Source organism: Protobothrops mucrosquamatus, unplaced genomic scaffold, assembly GCF_001527695.2.
Source record: "Protobothrops mucrosquamatus isolate PMUCROS unplaced genomic scaffold, P.Mucros_1.0 scaffold48, whole genome shotgun sequence".
In the NCBI taxonomy this organism is placed as follows: Eukaryota; Metazoa; Chordata; class Lepidosauria; order Squamata; family Viperidae; genus Protobothrops; species Protobothrops mucrosquamatus.
This window is the reverse complement of record NW_015386430.1, coordinates 2,852,335-2,866,099: the sequence shown is the minus strand read 5'-3', so window position 1 is coordinate 2,866,099 and position 13,765 is coordinate 2,852,335. Positions and strand designations below refer to the sequence as shown.

At 37.6% G+C, this 13,765-nt stretch overlaps 1 protein-coding gene across 3 annotated transcripts in view; it reads right to left on the bottom strand.

Moving 5' to 3' along the window:
• Positions 1 to 7,192, bottom strand: part of SEPTIN7 (septin 7) — a 73,569-nt gene extending 66,377 nt beyond the window's left edge. For 2 of the 3 annotated variants that reach the window (XM_015811760.1, XM_015811762.2), the window contains exon 1: positions 6,956 to 7,192. In XM_015811760.1, coding sequence (XP_015667246.1) covers positions 6,956 to 6,959 — 4 coding nt within the window. In that variant the 5' untranslated portion in view covers positions 6,960 to 7,192. Of the gene's footprint in view, positions 1 to 6,793; positions 6,796 to 6,955 lie in introns of all 3 variants that reach the window. The other variant, XM_015811761.1, reaches the window with a different exon arrangement.
• Between the last annotated feature and the right edge of the window lie 6,573 nt (positions 7,193 to 13,765).

The window sequence follows — 13,765 nt, the reverse complement described above, 5'->3', positions numbered from 1 at the left end:
GAAAGGCATCTTAAATGCTAATTAGGTAAAAACATAACTTTGAAAGTATAAAAGCAAATCCAAGAAGATCAATAACAAGCTAAAAATAAGGCAAAGCCTCTTTAAAATATCTCCTTATATAGCCCCCTCTTCTATGATGAAAATCCTAGAAGAAAACACAGTTCAGGATGCTTAGGAAACCCTGAAAAATGGAATAAAGGTCCAAACAAAAACAATACCATAGAGAAAGAAAAAGAGACATCCGAGGAGTGGCTGCTTTGTTTTAACAATTGCAACCAGGTTCTAATTTACTATTGGCCAAGAAGATTGAGTGGGTGGTGACTCAAAACCCCACTCTGTTTCTGATTGATACTGATTACTTAAATTTCATTTTAGTCTAAGACACAGCATAAGGACAGCTTTTTTGCTCCAATGGGACAGATAATCTGTTGAAAAATTATAATGGATGTTTGTGTGTTGCTGTCTATGCTCTTGAGACATTTGGAAACTTTCAATACCATAATCAATATTTCAAATTTGGACCTGGCTGGGAACAAACTGGGAAATTCTGGAGTTGGAAGTCCACACATTAAAATAGACAAGCTTGAAAACCATTGCCATAAATCAATATACTATTGTCATGTCTCTCTTCTTACCTTAATGGCACATTCCTAATACTCATACAACACTCTAATGTGTGGTAGAGTATAGACCAGGGGTAGGCAACCTTGGCTCTTTTATGACTCGTGGACTTCAACTCCCAGAATTCCTGATCCAGCCATGCTGGCTCAGGAATTCTGGGAGTTGAAGTCCATGAGTCATAAAAGAGCCAAGGTTGCCTACCCCTGGTATAGACTATAATGCTAATCGTTTTTGAACTGCAGGGTGCCACTGAGTTTTATTCCCCTCCACTCCTATCCCATACTTATATCTATATTAAGCTGCTGGTACTTTTATTAAAAATGTGGAACTGAATGCCTATACATAGTAACTGTATTATTTTCCTATCATATTCAGGTGATAGGTCTTCAGGGCCAGCTCCTGACTGGAGCATGCTATGGTCTGGTTAAGGTACAGTAAACTAAAATTGAATCAAGACAAGTCTTGTAACTAACATATTATTTTTAACTGCACTAATATCCACCCTCTTGAATATACTTTTTGTACCATTACATTTTTTAAAATCAAAGACCACAAGTATAGTATACAACATTTTAAAAAAGGCTCAGCTACTTTGCTATGTGGAGATATTGAAAAGGATGTGGCATTCACCCTACATTCAGAGACCTACTACAAAGATCAATTCAGCTTGAATTTTTTTCAATCTTCTACATTCATTGACAAAGGTTTCTGCAAGACACAAATATCCTATGTAAGGGGGGAAGGAATTGTAATCTAATATTGCTCACTCCCACAGAATAGTCTATGATCTATTTTAGAACAGTTATTCTATAGCAGTGGTGGCGAACCTATGTGGCCCACATGGAGCAGCGCAGCCAAGGACATGGCAGCCAGGCAGCATAGACAAGACTGCCCTCATACCCCATCATGCAGTTGATGCTGCAGGGCACGGGCAGAGGGTGTGGCCGCCATAGCGCTGCTGGGCTGCCTGGGCGATTTGCGGCAGGTCCTGGAGGCGGTGAGTGTTCCTGTGGGCAGGCGGGGCGGGGGATGGGGGGGCAGAGCAGAGGTGGGCAGGGGAGTGGAGCAGGGCAGGGTCAGTTTTTGGGCACTCTGTCTCTAAAAGGTTCACCATCACTGAACTAGACATATCCAATTCCAGCAACCGTCCTTTATGTTTTAGTCTCCAGTCCCCTGATCATCTTTCTTGCTCTTCTTTGCACTTTCTAGATCATGGTGACCAAAACTGAATGCAGTATTCCAAGTGTGGCCTTACCAAGGCATTGTAAAGTGGTAGTAACACTTTATGTGATCTTGATTCTATCCCTCTGTTAATGCAGCCTAGCACTGTGTTGGCTTTTTTGGTAGCTGCAGCACACTGCTGGCTCATATTTAAGTGATTGTCCACTAGGACACCAAGATCCCCCTCATAGTTACTACTATTGAGTCAGGTACTACCTGTACTATACCTATGCATCTATTTTAAATCTTTCTGATAATTGTAAGAAAGCCATTGATAACTATGTCTCTCTTTTATTAGTTCTTTAGGTTTCATTTTATATTCCCCTTGATCAAATTCTACTATCTCACAATATTTTAACCATTTATCTTTACTTGGTTGTACTTTTCTTTGATTTCTGGTTCTCTTTCCATCTTCTATACATTATTTTCAAGATTTTCACACAATTGTCTAACTGCACTGTCTCTTGTTTTCTTTTAACTAATAATGTATTTAAATTGTAATTTAATATCTATTTTTAATAAGTTCTCACCTATCTTCCCATTAAATTCTTTTTGATCAAGTTATCAATGCTTGTTTTTTTGAAAGTACATGCTTACTACAGATATATTCAGTTTAAAATCAAGAATTCCAGCATAACATAGTCATTTTCCCCATTTCCTATTTTTACAAGTTTCTCAGCTGAGTTATTGATCGATAATCTCAAATTAAGGATAGGTTAAGAAATATAATGTGCTTGATGGCTTCCTCCTAGTTATCTCTGTAGTTCATAATGAATTTTTATTCATGTGTGGTTGAAATTTAAAAAAATACATTATGAACATTATGAAAAATTCCAATCTATATACTATAGAACAATGATGGTGAACCTTTTAGAGACTGAGTGCCCAAAAACTGGCCCCGCCCTTGCTCCACCCCTTGCCCCACCCCACCCTGCCTGCCCACAGGGCCACCGCTTCCAGGGCCCGCCACAGATCACCCAGCAGCGCCATGGCGGCCACGCCCTCTGCCCGCGCCCTGCAGCATCAACTGTGCATGATGGGGCATGAGGGCAGAGTCTTTTCTACGTTGCCTGGCTGCCATGTCCTTGGCTGCACTGCTCCGCATGGGCCACTCTCGGGGGCGACTCTCCTCCAGGGGGGGCTGCTGGGAAGGAGAGGGCCGTGGGAGGAGGCGGGGCTAGGGCAACGGCACGTGTGCCCACAGAGAGGGCTCCGGGTGCCACCTCTGGCACGCGTGCCATATGTTCGCCACCACTGGAATAGGTCAAAGAATGTACAATAGAGTGGGTTATTTTTTTACTTAAACAAATGGAACAATGGGAAAATATGTGGTTGAAAGGATTAAAATTTACATTATAATCTTAAAGATAATTTGTATAAAGTCACGGACCATTGGTATGACACCAAAAAATTATCTAAGGTGTATAAAGATACTTTAATTTGGAAAGTTAAACAATCAGAAGGGTCATTTTATCATAATTGGTGGATATATAAAAAGCTAGAAAATATTGGGTTCCAATACATAAATTTAAAAGATTTTAAAGAATAATATTCAACTGAAATCAGAACTGTTCTTCCTAGAACTATAATGGTGGGATTCAGCCAGTTGGCTGAACTGGTAGCTAATTTTTGTTGCCCAGGCCCAGAATGGATTTCCAGAAGCGGCATCCATACAGGGAACTGGTTGTTCACATATCTGAATCCTACCACTGACTGAAGGATAAACATTTAGAAAGAACCACGAAGCACTGTTTTTAGATATGATAACTGCAGTGACATTATTGTATGTACAAAAAAGGAAAGAGTTTATAATACTTACAATGGAGAAATAGTTGAAGACAGAACTTGCTTAATTGGATAAATTAACTTATCTCAGTAGAGAAAATATTTATATTATTGGTAATTGAAAATCTTTTAAGAGTTTTTTGTGCAAAAAAAGAAAAAGTGAATGTGATTTATGGCTTTGACGATTAGACAGGATAAATTATAAAAAGAAAATAATTTTAGAATTAGAGATTAAAATATAATTGTACTTATAATTGCTGTGATGAAAATTGCTGTGATTTCATTTTTTTCTACTTTCTCTTTTTGCACATTTAATTTTATTGCTTCCCTTTTTTGTTCTACTTCAGTTTGTTTTTTAACTATTTAGTTTTAACTATTGTTAAAACTTTCAATAAAACATTATACACAGAGGGGGTACAATCAAGTAACAATCTACAAATGATGTTGCAAAGCAAAAGCTCAGAATAAATTGGAAGTAAAATATACTAGTAATAATAAAGGAGTTTATTCAAATAGGATCAAAAGATATAGAAGAAAAAATGAAGAATTATACCATCTGCCAAATAAAAACCAAAAAAATGCTGACAAATATTAAGAAACTCTGCTCCTGTTTTGTCTAAGTCTTCACCAAAAGGAGGATATAATTGCAGCAAGCAACAAAGAACAGGATGAAGAGAAGAATTGATTGAAACGGAACCACAGTCAGAGAACACGTAATTTATATACATTTAAATTGCCAGTGATGGGTTTGTGGACCGGATCGAAGTGACAAAATTATATCATAATGCAAATACTGCAATTTATAGAGATGTGTCACAACACAAGTACGTAACAATTTCACTCTGCACATTATCAGTTTGCTGTTCGGATACTGTGCATATCAGTTTGACACTGTATTTGAGAGTATTGAAAGAAACAGTTAATGGGCCAGGACAGACTTTATGTATGATCCTATTACCCTAGAACAGATGTTCTCAAAGTGATCTCCAAGACACTTTCAAGGGGTCATTGAAGTCAAATAAATATTTGGAAATGTCTCAAGTTTTAATTTCTAATATAATGAATATTGATATATTGATAGATATAATCCACAAAATCCAGATTTCTTTGGGGGCTTCAATCAATGTGAAGGAGTCCTAAGACCAAATGTTTGAGAACTGCTGAACTAGAAAATAGATAAAATACCATGTGAGTGGAAGAATCAAGTATATGTCTTTAAAAAGGAATTAAAGAACCATAGACTAATCATAAAAATGTAGACACCTAGGAAGATTCTATAACTCAAAAAAATTAATCTCCAAACATCTTGAAACACTGCAGTACTTATCAGAAGTTACATAAATTTGTCAAGAACAAATCTTGCCAGACTGGATGTTTATGCAAAAGATGAACAGCCAGCTGTTTAGAATGCATTAATTTGGATTTTACACTGAGAAGGGGGTTGGACTAAAGGGCCATTTTCAAAGTATGATAAACCAGACATAAAAATTAGTCATGTTCAAAATATAATTCCACTTTTATACACAAGATTTACTTCAGCATCAGTGAAACCTGGATCCAATCTATTATTAGTCCAGTTTTTTGCAGATGTTCTTGAAATATCCAATTTCTATAATTATCTTGGAAAAACTTTGTGTGTAATGAATGCAATTTGATAAAGCATGAGTACTTATCTTTCAGCACACTCTATTCCTTCCTAATTAAATCTAACTTTATGATTGAAAAATATTAACTGAAACCTATAGACTGAAAATCCATGAATTTTGATTCATGTGCATTTAAACAGAAATAGCATTTTTTTCATTAAACTGGATCAAAATTTGCCATGTAGAATTAATTATTAAAATCAAAAGGCATTTCAGTTCTCTAATTATGAATAAAACCAGATATACCCAATCAAACTTTCTTCCAAACAACCAATCAGTCTTCCCATCTCCCTGAAGCCAGTTTTAAAATGAACCAATCTAACTAGAATACACTTAACAATTGTTTAGGAATCATTGATAGCTCAAGTAAGCAAATCTATGAAGTGTTAATACTTTTGTCATATTTAAAGTTTTACCTGGGTCAAGTATATTCAAAGCTTAATGATTGAATCTGAAATGTTATACAAATCTTTACATGAGTAATCTTGAACTAGAAAATGAATCAGTATTTCAGAATAGTTCTAAATATTAGCATGAATGCAAAATATTTCTTTAAAAAGAAAATTAGCATTAAAATGTTAAAAATGAATATTTAAATTTTACAACTTAAAAAAAGCCATTTCTAGAAGGAACCACAGTAAGCTAACTCAAATTACCCTACATACCATAGTTATATAGAATCGTCTGGAATGCTCTTTCCAAGGTGTGACCAAACAACCAGAATGGCCACAAGTACAATTAAGAGTTTCCCATCCATAAGTAGCTTTTGAAAACGGTAACAACTTTAACTTATAGAAGAGTACTTAACTAGAGAGAAAACAGCAATGTGCCCGATTTGTTTATGCTGCCAAATACACGTTCATTTTGGTCTTCCTTTTCCCTGCTTTGGGATTTTTTGATACCTCCCAATCTTCTATGGTGCCTTGCATTCCAAAACTAGGAGGCTAAAAGGAATGGTTTCGGAGAACGGACGCAAAGAAAAGGAAAGCACCACAGAGGAGTGGATTCCGTTTTCGAGCGTTTTAGTTTCCTGCATTAAAAATGAGGGGGGAGTCGCAGAAAGTACCCGCCGTAAAATAAGACGCAGGAAATGGGTCCGCGCGCCTGGAGGATCCACTAGCAATTCTCTCCTTTCAGAGTGAAATTACTCGAAAGCTTGAACGAAAGCCCAGTAGAAAAAGAAAAAGAAAAAATAAGATGAATAGGGCCGGTAAGGGGAAGAACTTGAATGAGAGAGGAGGGCGGGGAACTGAGAGAAAAATGACCGAGAGGCGTCGAACAAAAGTGGGGACGGAGGGAGACTTTCATTTTGGAAAGAAAACGAGCTTCAACCGAGAGCACCAAGGAATTCAGAGGAAGGTTGGGGCGAGCTTTGTCCGTCCCCCCAACCTGACCTCCTTCAGCCGAAAGGAGAGGGAGCCAGAAGGAAGAAATGCGGTTTCTGTTAACTACTAGTTGGGCGCGAACCTCCACGAAGGACGAGCAGCAAGCGCGGATAGCTGAAGCTCGGCCCCCGCTACAGCTTTCGCCGCCATGGGAAGCAGCGCGAAGGAAGAAAGAAATTGAAGGTGCCTGAACGGGCCCGGGACTTGCTCCTCCATTTGTCATCGCCCCCGCCCAAGCCGGCATTTCCACTCCCGCCCTTCCCCAGCAGCAGAAAAGTGCTCGGGATGGAGACTCACCCATGATGCTGGTGGCGGCTGTGGCTGTTCTTCCTTACGTTCTTCCCACTCAGCTGCGGCGGCAAGGAGCGAAATGACCCCTCCCTCACCAGTAGTGGTGGTGCTTCAGTTACTACTCCCGCTGCACCACCAATTCTCAAACCCCCCAACGCTGACTCCGCTGCGTAACCGCCAAACAGCCCAATGACGCCTACGCACACGTACTGAGAGGCCGGAGACTCTGCTGACTCCCTGTCTTCCGGCCTCGTCTAAGATATCGCGAGAATTTCCACCCCGAAAATATTTAATCTTGTCCGCCATCAGTTTTCTCCCTCCCTTCTTTTCCATCTCAACCACTAAAGCATATTCCTCCATCTTTATCTCGGGCATATTTCTCCATCGTGAAACTTAAGTGATATCTATGAAAATAAGCTGTTTGTAGTGTTTATATCCTCCCGAACCTTGATATTTATTAATTACCAGTCTGTAGAAAAGTACTTATATAGGATCGGTTACAGTTTCCGTAAGGGAAGCGACATAAAAAAAAAAAAGATTTTGCCCACCTCAAAGATGGATGTCACGGTTACTGCGCAAGAGCTATTTTAATTGCGAGGTGAGAGTTATTCGTGGGCAGGCGTAGTCTTGCGAGGCTTTCACGGGTTAGGCCTCCGGCACCACAGTAAAGTGCAGAAGAAGCGCCAACAGTTTCTCAAGAAGTGGAGTTGATGATGAGGGAATTGTAGCTGAGAAGGAAGGTCAGCTCTGAATGATGGATAGAAAATCTGTGCGAAATGAAGGTGAAACGGCTGCCTGGGCGCGATCCGCTGGAGATTGGAACATCTCTTTTTCTGACACATTCTCTATGTGCTTAAAAGTAAAACAGCAAGGGTTTTTGTCCATAAAGAAACGCAGTGACACAGTTTGATTTTCACTACGTTGTGCCGTGTTTGAAGTCGAGGGTACCATTCATGGTAACTTCATGCTGCAATCTTTTTCAACACAAAAAGCACAGAAGCTTTTCCAAATTAAGCTTATTCTACTGTTTAAAAAAGCAATACCGTACATTTCTGAATTTCAGCGGATTAAATAACAGTGAAGAAAACATAAATAATTTAGATGTGCATTGTAACAACCACAAAACATGGAAATATACAGTATTGTAAGTCGGGCATCATGTGCAATCTACTCAGTCCTGACTCTGAATGACTATCCTGATATCTTTCCAGCCCAGAGAAAATATAAAAAAATATATTGATTCTGCACAATTTAGGATTTAAATGTAGTGCTAATCCATAATTGTTAAGTAGGATTTCTAGGACAAAATGGCTAAATTTTATCTCACTAGCTGAGATATAAATTTATTTTACAAATATACCAACACAAAATAAACAAGGCACTTTATAAGTTAGGACATGAATGTAGTTATCTGTCCATCAGTATTTCTCCCCTGCTGTCACAACGAAGATACAGATTTCTATTCATAAAGGCTTTAACAAACATTCTCTGTTTCTAAAGAAAAATTAAGTGAAAGCATTAAAATGGAATGGTTTGTTTTTCTGTTTGTATGAATGAGGATTCTATCAAGCTATTTTTCCAATGCAGTTCTTCCAAAATCGGTATACTGTAAAACAGTGGTTCTCAATCTCTGGTCCATGGACCTCTGGGGGGGCTGCAATTAATCTCACAAGAAGTCTGTGAAGGCTGGAAAAAAAGTTATGATTTAAATCTGGAGTTAAATCTTGGGGGTCCATGGCCACAAAATGTATTTAAAGTGTGTGGGGGGGGGGGGTCATGGTGAAGAAAATGTTCAGAACCACTGCTGTAAAATACTGGTTGTATTCATATCACTTGCTGCTTAGCTATAGTAAACTTATCCTTTTTTTAAAAAAGCAATTTTTCTAGGTATGCTTGATACAGTGAGCTATAAAGTTAACAATGCAATGCAAACTGTGATTGTAAAATATGCTAAACTAAAATGTTCAGTAGTGTTACTAATATAGCTATTGTTGGTTAAAGCTGACTGCAATTGGAATTTTCTGTAGGTGATATGAAACGACTAAGCTTACTTCCTAAATCAAAATGTATAACATAGCTGTTTTAGAGTGTTTTAATGCAACATAACTAACCTCAAAAAAAATGTACCTTATATATATTTATTTATAAAATAATTATTTATCATCCCATCAGGTTATTTAAAAACTGCAATCTTGTGCACATTTTCTTAGTATGTTCATCAAACTCACTTAAACTTTAATATTAGTGTAAGTTCCTTGCATTAATTTCTTTTACTGAGTACAGCAGCCATGAAGGTCTAATATATGATAGACTGACATTTTTACATCCAACTATATGCTGATCTCCCTCAAGTCTAATGAATGGGAAATAATGTAATTGCCAATTTTTTAAAAGATGTAAACATCAACACATCGTCTACTGAACAATTGTAACAGAAAAAAAATCTTGTTTTAAGAATTGTTTCTTCTATTGCATTGGTGAATGTCCATTGCATCAGTTATCCAAAGAAAGAAGCTTTGATCGAAAGAAATTCAATGATGTAATCTTGGTGAAAGGCACAGACATATACTTATTGTCTGAAATGGAAAAAAAGTATTTTGTTGTAAATGTAGTAGTAGTAGTAAATCTGTTTTTATGTCATGATACAATAGGACAAACTCTTTTAATTTCTTAATTAGCAGTTTTTAGGTATCTAGACTTTAAATGTATATTGAATACTTTAATAATTTTATGACTCATATCAAGCTTATCTGGAGCATCATTGGTAGTAATAATAATAATGATGATGATGATGATGATGATGATGATGATGTTGGAAGAGACCTTGGGAGGTCTTCTAGTCCAATCCCCTGCTCAGGCAGGAAACCCTATACTATTTCAGACAAATGATTGTCTAGTCTCTTCTTAAAAATTTCTAGTAGTGGAACATTCACAACTTCTGGAGACAGGTTATTCCACTGATTAATTGTTCTAACTGTCAAGAAATTTCTCCTTAGTTCTAGGTTGTTTTCTCTTTGATTAGTTTCCATCCATTGCTTCTTGGGGAATAGCTTGACTCCCTCTTCTTTGTGACAACCCATGAGATATTTGAACATTGCTATCATGTCATCCCTAGTCCTTCTCTTCATTAAACTAGACATACCCAATTCCACATACGGTATGTTTTAGCCTAATCATCTTTGTTGCTCTTCTCTGTACACATTCTAGAGTCTGAACATCTTTTTTTACATTGTGATGACCAAAACTGGATGCCGTATTCCAAGTGTGGCCTTACCAAGGCATTGTAAAGTGGTATTGATACTTCACGTGATCTTGATTCTATCCCTCTGTTAATGTAGCCCAGCACTGTGTTGGCTTTTTTGGCAGCTGCAGCACACTGTTGGCTCATATTTAAGTGATTGTCCACTAGGACTCCAAGATTCCCCTCACAGTTACTACTACTGAGCCAAGTACCACTGATACTGTACCTGTACATTTGGTTTTTCTTGCCTAAATGTAGAGACTTACTTTTTTCACCATTGAATTTCATTTTGTTAGATGTTCAAGTCTGTCAAGATCCTTCTGTATCTTAAGCCTATGTTCTGGAGCGTTGGCTATTCCTGCCAGCTTGTTGTCGTCTGTACATCTGATGAGTTCCCATTCTATCCCCTTATCCAAATCATTGATGAAGATGTTGAAGAGCACTGGGCCCAGAACAGAGCCCTGGGGCACTCTCCTACACACTTCCCTCCATGTAGATGCAGTTCCATTGAAGACCACACGCTGAGTACGGCTGGTCAGCCAGCTGCGAATCAATCTGGTGGTGATGCTGTCTAATCCATATTTTCCTATCTTATCAAGTAGTAGGTTGTGGTCTACTTTATCAAATACCTTACTGAAGTCCAAGTAAATTATATCCACAGCATTTCTCTGGTCCACTAATTTTGTCACTTGGTCAAAGAATGCAATAAGATTTGTCTGGCATGATCTGTTTTTGACAAACCCATGTTGGCTTTTAGTAATGACTTTGTTTGCCTCTAGGTGTTCGCTGATTCGTTGCTTGATTATCTTTTCCAGAATCTTCCCAGGTATTGTCGTCAGGCTGATAAGTCTGTAGTTTCCTGGATCCATTTTTCCCCCTTTTTTGAAGATGGGAACTACATCAGCTCTTTTCCAGACCTCTGGTAGTTTCCCAGTGTGCCAGGATCTTTGAAAGATATAGTTCAGTGGTTCTGAGATCACATCTGCCAGTTCCTTGAGAACCTTGGGGTGTAATCCATCTGGTCCTGGTGATTTGAACTCATCTAGGCTGGACAGGTGCTCACTTACCATTTTCTTGCCTATCTTAACTTGTGTTTCTAATCTATTTTTTATGGTACTGTTTTTGATAGATTGGATTGTTTTTTCCCTTTGTGTAAAGACATGCAAAAAATGAGTTAAATAGTTCTGCTTTCTCCCTGTTGCTTGTCACCTTCTTGCCACTTTCTCTCACTAATGGATCAATCATTTCCTTAAGTTTTTTTCTTCTTGTTTTCATGTTGAAAGAAGCTTTTGTTGTTGTTGTTATTTTTGACTTTTGTCACAAGCCTTAGTTCATTCTGAACCTTAACTTTCCTCACTTTGTCTTTGCAGGCTCGGGCTATTTGCTGATATTCTGCCTTAGTTATGTGCCCCTCTTTCCATTTTTTTATACTTGCCCTTTTTGTCTTTCAATTTATCAGAGAGTTCTTTATGCAGCCATGCTAGTTTCTTTTGAGAGCTGTTGTTTTTTCTCTTCATTGGTATTGTGCTAAATTTGGCTTTTATAATTTCACTTTTCAAAATTTCAATTTTCAAAGCTTGAGTTGTTTTCCCCTTGAGGATTTTCATCCATGGAATCCTTCCCAGGCTCTTTCTAAGTTTATTGAAATTATCTGTCTTAAAATCCAGGACTCTAGTTTGACTATGTTCTATTGCTTGTGCTTGCATAATGTTGAATTCCAATATTGCATGATCACTCTCTCCCCCAAGGTTCAACACCTTCTATAATTTCGTCTCTGTTAGTGAGAATTAAGTCCAATATGGCTGATCCCATAGTTCCCTTCTCTACTTTTTTTGAGACAAAAGTTTTCTGCTACGTTTGTCAGGAATCTGTTTGATCTTCCACTTGGTGCAGAGTTTGTCTCCCAGTTGATGTCAGGGTAATTAAAGTCCCCCATTACTAACAAAGAACATTCTGTGATTCTAAAAAAACAAATATTTTTTTATAACTATATCTTTTAACTCTAAACATAACTATTATAGAAACTATTTAGAGACAGAAGGTTTTTCTTACATCTTTGAACTGACAGAAATATCTGGATTAGACTTGTGCAGTTGGTTCTTTTTTAATGTTGGATTATATCTTAAAGCAGTTGGCCCTTTTTAAAACTTGGATTATAACCTAAAGCAGTTGGCTCCTTTTAAACTTGGATTATAGCCTAAAACAGTTGGCTCTTTTTAAAACTTGGATTATAGCCTAAAACAGTTGGCTCTTTTTACAGTTGGATTATAGTCTAAAGTAGTGGGACTTTTTCTAAAGTTGGATTATAACTGAAAGCAGTTGGCTTCTTTCTTTCTTTCTTTCTTTCTTTCTTTCTTTCTTTCTTTCTCTTTTCTTCTTTTTTTCTTTTCTCCCTGTGGATTTACAAAACTTGCTTGCTTGAACGATGAGTGCACTGAATCTTACTAAAATTACAAAAAAACCTGCTTCTGCACCCTCTTCTGGAACATCTAGTCCAGCAAGTCAGGGATCTATTGAAGCAATATTACAATGAGAGAAGGCAAACAATTTCCAAAAAGAGATGCACGCAACTCTACAACTAATGCAAGAAATGATGCAGAAGAATCATCAAGAAACAAAAAGCAATTTTGATAAGCTAAATGAACAAATGCTTGATATAAAGACACAATTTGAGGCTCATCAACAAATAATTCTTAAAAATGCACAAAGAATTCAGAAGGTGGAAGATAATCAGAAGATACTGGGGAAAAAATTGAAGCACTAATGACAGAGAATGAAAGATTAAAACAAGTAAATCAAAACTTAGAAGGAGCGGTTGCTGCCTTGGAAATGGAGAAAGCTGTGCACTATTTGAGATTCCAGAACATACCCGAAGATAAAAAGGAAAATATAGCAGAAGTGATTATCAATCTATTAGCAGAGGCCTTAAAAATTGAAAGATTGGAGATGCAGCACGAAGTGGATGAAATATTTAGAATGAATTGAGTTACACGAGGAAACACAAATTGCCCAGAGAAGTCCACGTAAGATTTATAAAGAAAACAAGGGATGAGATATTAAGAAGAGTCACAGATGGACCATTACAATACAAAAATAAAGAAATAGTGGTGCTGAAACAGATTCCCAAGAGAGTAAGAGATACTCGAAGACAATATCATTTCTTGACTACAAAGTTCATTGCAAAAGGAGTAAATTTTAGACGGCTGATGCCAGAAGGGATTCTAATCAATTGGAATAATACAAGATATCGATTGGATTCAGTGTGGAAGGCAAAGGATTTTGATGAAAGATATAGAGCATTTCTGGGAGAAAGAACACAATATCAACAAGAGGATGGAAAAAGCCAGAAATAGACAGAACAAACAATAGAGGAAACAACTGATCAAGGAGAGAAGCAACCTAGAACTAAGGAGAAACTTCCTGACAGTTAGAACAATTAACCAATGGAACAACCTGCCTCCAGAAGCGGTGAATGCTCCAACACTGGAAGTTTTTAAGAAGAGACTGGACAGCCATTTGTCTGAAATGGTGTAGGGTTCCTGCCTGGGCAGGGGGTTGGACTCGATGACCTCCAA